Source organism: Eumetopias jubatus, unplaced genomic scaffold (assembly GCF_037043125.1).
Source record: "Eumetopias jubatus isolate StellerSeaLion01/CBP00866 unplaced genomic scaffold, mEumJub1_p1.0 scaffold_5, whole genome shotgun sequence".
In the NCBI taxonomy this organism is placed as follows: Eukaryota; Metazoa; Chordata; class Mammalia; order Carnivora; family Otariidae; genus Eumetopias; species Eumetopias jubatus.
In genome coordinates this window covers 83,532,505-83,538,790 of record NW_028274811.1, presented here as the reverse complement: position 1 = coordinate 83,538,790, position 6,286 = coordinate 83,532,505, and the positions used below count along the sequence as shown (strand labels likewise).

General features: G+C 37.6%; 1 protein-coding gene across 3 annotated transcripts; it reads left to right on the top strand.

The window, feature by feature from the left end:
* The first annotated feature begins 5,165 nt into the window (after positions 1–5,165).
* Positions 5,166–5,759, top strand: LOC114208734 (ubiquitin-conjugating enzyme E2 C-like). Of its 3 annotated transcripts, none has more exons than XM_028102833.1 (2): positions 5,181–5,316; positions 5,398–5,759. In XM_028102833.1, the coding sequence occupies exons 1-2, from the start codon at positions 5,181–5,183 to the stop codon at positions 5,718–5,720; spliced, it is 459 nt and encodes a 152-aa protein (XP_027958634.1). In that variant the 3' UTR covers positions 5,721–5,759. The 3 variants fall into 3 exon arrangements, with proteins under 3 accessions (XP_027958632.1, XP_027958634.1, XP_027958633.1); XM_028102832.1 differs by having other exon boundaries at positions 5,181–5,465; positions 5,538–5,759; XM_028102831.2 differs by having other exon boundaries at positions 5,166–5,759.
* The last annotated feature ends 527 nt before the right edge of the window (positions 5,760–6,286 follow it).

The window sequence follows — 6,286 nt, the reverse complement described above, 5'->3', positions numbered from 1 at the left end:
CTATGTTTGCACTTTAAAGAACTAGAAAATGAAATAAAGATCAAAGCAGAAATAGAGACTAAAAGAACAATAGAAAAAGATCAATGAAACGAAGAGGTGGTCTTTTGAAAGCATAAGCAAAATGGACAAACCATATGCTAGACTCATTAAGGGAAAAAGAAAACCTCAAAATTGGAAACAAAAGAGAAGATGTTACAAGTTATATCACAGAAATACAAAAAGATCGTAAGAGATGACTATGAATAATTATATGCCAATAAATTGGACAACCTAGAAGAAAATTCTTAGAAACACACACCTTATCAAGACTGAATCATGAAGAAATAAAACATCTGAATGGACCAATACTGGGGAGGAGATTGAATCAGTAATCAAAAACATTTCAACAAACATAAGTCCAAGACCAGATGGCTTACTGGTGAATTCTGCCCAATATTTAAGGAACAGTAATCCTTTTCAAACTCTTCCAAAAACAGAAGAGGACAGAATACTTCCAAACTCATTCATGAGGTCAGCATTACTGATACCAAAACCAGGCAAGGATGCCACAAGAAAAGAGAATTACAGGCCAATATCCCTGATAAGCATAGATGCAAAAATCCTCGACAAATATTAGCAAATCAAAATCAGTAATATATTAAAAGGATCACACACCATATTTAAGTAGTATTCAAGAGAAAGGGATGGTTCAACATGTCCAAAATCAATGTAATACACCATATTAACAAAATGAAGGATAAAAATTATATGATCATCTCAATAGACAGAAGAGGCCTTTGACAAAACTTTACATGTATGCAAAGACTCTCAACAAGGTGGGTATAGAGGGAATGTACAACACAATAAAGGCCATATGTGACAAGCCCACAGCAAGCATCACATTCAGTAAAAAGCTGAATGCTTTTTCTCTAAGATCAGGAAAAAGACAAAAATGCCCAATCATGCTGCTTTTATTGAACATAGTTCTAGAAGTCCTGGGCAGAGCAATTAGGAAAGTAAAAGAAATAAAAAGCATCTAAATTGAAAAAGAAGAAGTAAAACTATCCCTATTTTCAGATGCCATTGTATTATATATAAAGACTCTACCAAAAAACTGTTGAAAATAATCATAGTTCAGTAAAGTTGCAGGATACAATATCTATAGACAAAACAGTGTTGTGTCTATACACTAATAATAAACTAGCAAAATCAGAATAAAACAATCCCATTTATAATTGCATCAGAAATAAAATGTCTAGAAAATTTAACCAAGGAGGTGAAAAACCTGTACACTAAAAAACTCTAAGACAATGATTGAAGAAATTGAAAAGGACACAAATAAATGTAAAGATATTCTGTGCTCATGGACTGGAAGAATGCATATTGTTAAAATGTCCAAAGTGTCCAAAACAATCTACAGGTTCAATGCACTTCCTATCCAAAATCCAATGGCAGGCCTCATAGCCAGCACCACCCATCAGTGCACCTGCAGCACCCATGGCCCTGCCACAATAGGAGACCATGCACAGCTTACATGGGGAACATCTCTCAAACACCTGGCTCTGGTGGTCATAGGGGATTACACTTCTGGGCTCCACAGGACATCCCCTATATAAGACCACTCTCTGAACACCTGGAGACATAGTTGAACTACCTAATACATAGAAACAAACACAGACAGCTAGGCAAAGTGAGGAGACAGAGGAATATGTTCCAACCAAAAGAACAAGAGAGAATCTAAAACAAGAAGTAAATGAAATAAATATAAACATTCTGCCTGGTAATGAGTTCAAAGCAATGGTCGTAAAAATGCTGTTGGAAGAAGAATAGATGAATATAGTGAGAACTTCAACCAAGAGATAGAAAATATAAGAAAGTACCAATCAGAGCTGAAGAATACATTAACAAATGAAAAATACAGTAGAAGGAATAAAAATCAGATTAGATGATGCAGAATAGATCAGCAACCCTGAAGACAGTATGTTGGAAATCACTCAAAATGAACAGCAAAAATAGAGAAGAGTTTAAAAATCTGACAATAGGGACAAGATCAAGCATATCAACATTTCCATTAGAGGGGTCCCTGAAAGAGAAGAGAGAGAGAAAGGGGAAGAAGATATTTGAAGAAATAATAGCTGAAAACTTCCCTAGCCTGGTGAAGGAAACAGACATCCAGGTCCAAGAGTAAAGAGTCCCAAACATGATGAACCCAAAGAGATCCAGGTCAAGACAAATTTTAATTAAAATGTCAAAAGCTAAAGACAAGGAGAGAATCTTAAAAGCAGCAAGAGAAAAATCAATTAGTGCTGTATAAGGGAATTCCCATAGGACTATCAACTGATTTTTCAGCAGAAATTTTTCAGGTCAGAATAAAGTGGCATAATATAGCCAGTGCTGAAAAACAAAAACAAAAACAAACCTCCAAACTTCCAACCAAGAATTCCCAGCAAGGTTATTATTCAGAATTGAATGGGAGATAAAGATTTAACCAGACATGTAAAAAAAAAAAAAAAAAAAATCAAAGGAGTTCATCACCACTAATTTGACGTTAGAAGAAATATTAATATTAAAGAAATACTCTTAAGCAGAATAGGTCATAACTAGAAGAAAATATATGAAAGAAAAACATCTCACTGATAAAGGCAAATATATGAGAAAGGTAGTATATCAACCACTTAAAAATCTAATAGTAAGGTTAAAAGAAAAGCAGTAAAATCTAGATCTACAATTATGAGCTAAGGAATACACAAAGAGATGTAAAATAGGACATCAAAAACCTAAAATATATGGGGGAGTAGTCAAAAATCAAGTATTTTTTGAATGTGTGTGAACTTAAGTGACCACCACCTTAAAATAAACTACTTATACGTAGGTTGTTATATATGCACCTCATGGTAACCACAAATCCAAAACCTGTAATAGATACACAAAAAATAAAGGGAAAGATATCCAAAGATAACACTAAAGAAGTTCTTCAAAATACAAGGAAAGAGATCAAGAGAAGAAAGAAATAGAGAAGAACTACAAAAACAATCCGGAACCAATTAAAATGGCAATAAATAGGGTGCCTGGGTGGCTCAGTTGGTTGAGCGACTGCCTTCGGCTCAGGTCATGATCCTGGAGTCCTGGGATCGAGTCCCACATTGGGCTCCCTGCTCAGCAGGGAGTCTGCTTCTCCCTCTGACCCTCCCCGCCTCTCATGTGCTCTCTCTCTCTCTCATTCTCTCTCTCAAATAAATAAATAAAATCTTTAAAAAAAAATTTAAAATGGCAATAAATACATATCAATAATTACTTTATTACTGAACTAAATGCTCTAATCAAAAGGGGGATCAAAAGATAGGGGAGTCTGGGTGGCTCAGTTAGTTAGGCATCTGCCTTTGGCTCAGGTTATGATCCCAGAACCCTGGGATCGAGCCCCGCATCGGGCTCCCTACTCAGTGGGGAGCCTGCCTCTTCCTCCCCCTCTGCCTGCCACTCCCCCTGCTTGTGCTCTCTCTCTTCTCTCTCCTCTGTCAAATAAATAAATAAAATCTTAAAAAAAAACCCAAAAGATATAAGATAGTTGAATGGATTAAAAAAGAAGACTCTTCTATATGCTGCCTACAAGAGACTTGCCTCAGAACTGAAAACACACACAGACTGAAAGTGAAGGGATGGAAAAAGATATTCCATGAAAATGGAAATCAAAAGATGAGATAGCTATACTTTTATCAGACAAAAGAGAATTTAAAACAAAGGTTGTAACAAGAGATAAAGAAGGACATTACATAATGATAAGGGAACCAATTCAATAAGAAGATGTAACATTTATAGATATTTATGCATCCAACATAGAAACACCTAAACATATAAAGCAAATATTGACAGACACAAAAGGAGAAATTGGAAGTAATACAATAATAGATAACTTTAACACTCCACTAGTAATCAATGGCATAAAATGACATCCATCAGTGGAACAGAATAGAGAACCCAGAAATAAACCCATGCTTATATAGTCAATTAATCTATCACAAAGGAGGCAAGAATATTCAACAGGGAAATGACCGTCTTTGATAAATGATATTAGGAAAACTGGACAGTTATATGCAAAAGAATGAAACGGGACCACTTACGCCATGTACAAAAATAAACTCACATTTAAGTCTTTGATTCACTTTAAGACCTGGAAATATAAAACTTCTAGAAGAAAATACAGGCAGTAAGCTCTATGACATTAGTCTTAGCAATGTTTTTTGCATGAGACATCCTCATGCAAGGACAATGAAAGCAAAAATAAACAAATGGGACTACATCAAACTAAAAAGCTTTGACACAGCTAAGGAAACCAATGAAGCAAAAAGGCAACCTACTAAATTGGAGAAGGTATTTGCAAATGATATATCCAATAAGGAGTTATTATCTAAAACATATGCAGAATACAACTCAGTATCAAAAAACCAAACAATCCAAAGAAGACATGGATGGCCAACAGGAGTATGAAAAGATACTCAACATCACTAACCATTAAGGAAATGTAAATCAAAACCACAATGAGTTTTCACATCACACCTGTCAGAATGGCTAGTATCAAAAAGAGATAACAAGTGTTGTCTAAGATGTGGAGAAAAGGGAATCCATGTGCACTGTTGGTGGGAATGTAAGTTGGTGTAGCCACAATGGAAAACATTATGGAAGGGAGCCTGGGTGGCTCAGGTGGTTAAGCGTCTGCCTTTGGCTCAGGTCATGATCCCAATGTCCTGGGATCGAGCCCGGTATCAGGCTCCCTGCTGAGCAGGGAGCCTGCTTCTCCTTCTCCTTCTGCCATTTCCCCTGCTTGTGTTCTCTGGCTCTCTCTCTGTCAAATAAATAAAATCTTAAGAAAAAGAAAAAGGGAAAACATTATAGAGTTTCCTCAAAAAAATTAAAAATAGAACTATTTTATGATCTAGCAATTCCACTTCTGGGTATTTATCTGAAGGAAATGAATGAAAACACTCATCCAAAAGACATATGCACCCCTATGTTTATCACAGCAATATTTATAATAGCTAAGATATGGAAGCACCTAACTGTTCATCAATAGATGAATGAATCAAGAAGATGTAGCACACACACACACAAACACACTGGGATATTACTCAGCCATAAAAAAGAATGAGATCGGCAGTTGCAGTCATGCTCTCCGAGTTCCTGTCTCTCTCCCCGCACCGCCCGGAATGGCCTTGCAGAACCGCGACCCAGCTGCCGCCAGGGTCGCCGCCGCCTGCAAAGGAACCAAGCCCAGCGGGGGCGCCGCCCGGGGCGCCGTGGGCAACAGGCTACAGCAGGAGCCGATGACCCTCATGATGTCTGGTGACAAAGGCATCTTTGCCTTCCCTGAATCCGATAACCTTTTCAAATGGGTGGGGACCATCCATGGGGCAGCAGGCACAGTTTATGGAGACCTGAGGTATAAGCTCTCGCTGGAGTTCCCCAGTGGCTACCCTTACAATGCGCCCACGGTGAAGTTCCTCACACCCTGCTACCACCCCAACATGGACACCCAGGGAAACATCTGCCTGGACATGCTGAAGGACAAGTGGTCTGCCCTGTATGATGTCAGGACCATCCTGCTGTCCATCCAGGGCCTGCTAGGAGAACCAAACATTGATAGTCCTTTGAACATGTATGCTGCCGAGCTCTGGAAAAACCCCACAGCCTTTAAGAAGTATCTGCAAGAAACCTACTCGAAGCAGGTCTCCAGCCAAGATCCCTGACTGTCCAGCCTCTCTCTTTGTGTTGTCTTTTTATTTTCTCCTTAGACAGTCTTTCTCTTCATTTCTGTCTAGGACTCTGTATCTTAAGCTGTGGTGTCATTTTTGTTTTGTTTCTGTTTTTTAAATTAAGTCTCTGGTTGAGCCCTTGTGATGAATATATTAAATAAATACACTGGGTTTTAAAAAAAAAAAAGAATGAGATCTTGCCATTTGTGAGAACATGGATAGACCTAGAGGGTATTATCCTAAGTGAAATAAGTCAGACGGAGAAAGACAAATACTGTATATGATTTTACTTCTATGTGGAATCTAAAAAACAAGTCAAATGAACAAATAAAACTGACTCATACATACAGAGAATAAAGTGATGGTTGCCAGAGGGGAGGGGGGTGAAAGGGATGGACAAAATATGTGGAGCAGATTAAGAGTTACTATCTTCCAGTTATAAAATAAGGCCTAGGGATCTAATGTACAATATAGGGAGTATAGTCAATAATATTATTACAACTTTGTATGGTGACAGATGGTAACTAGACTTATTGTGGTGACCATTTTGTAATGCATAT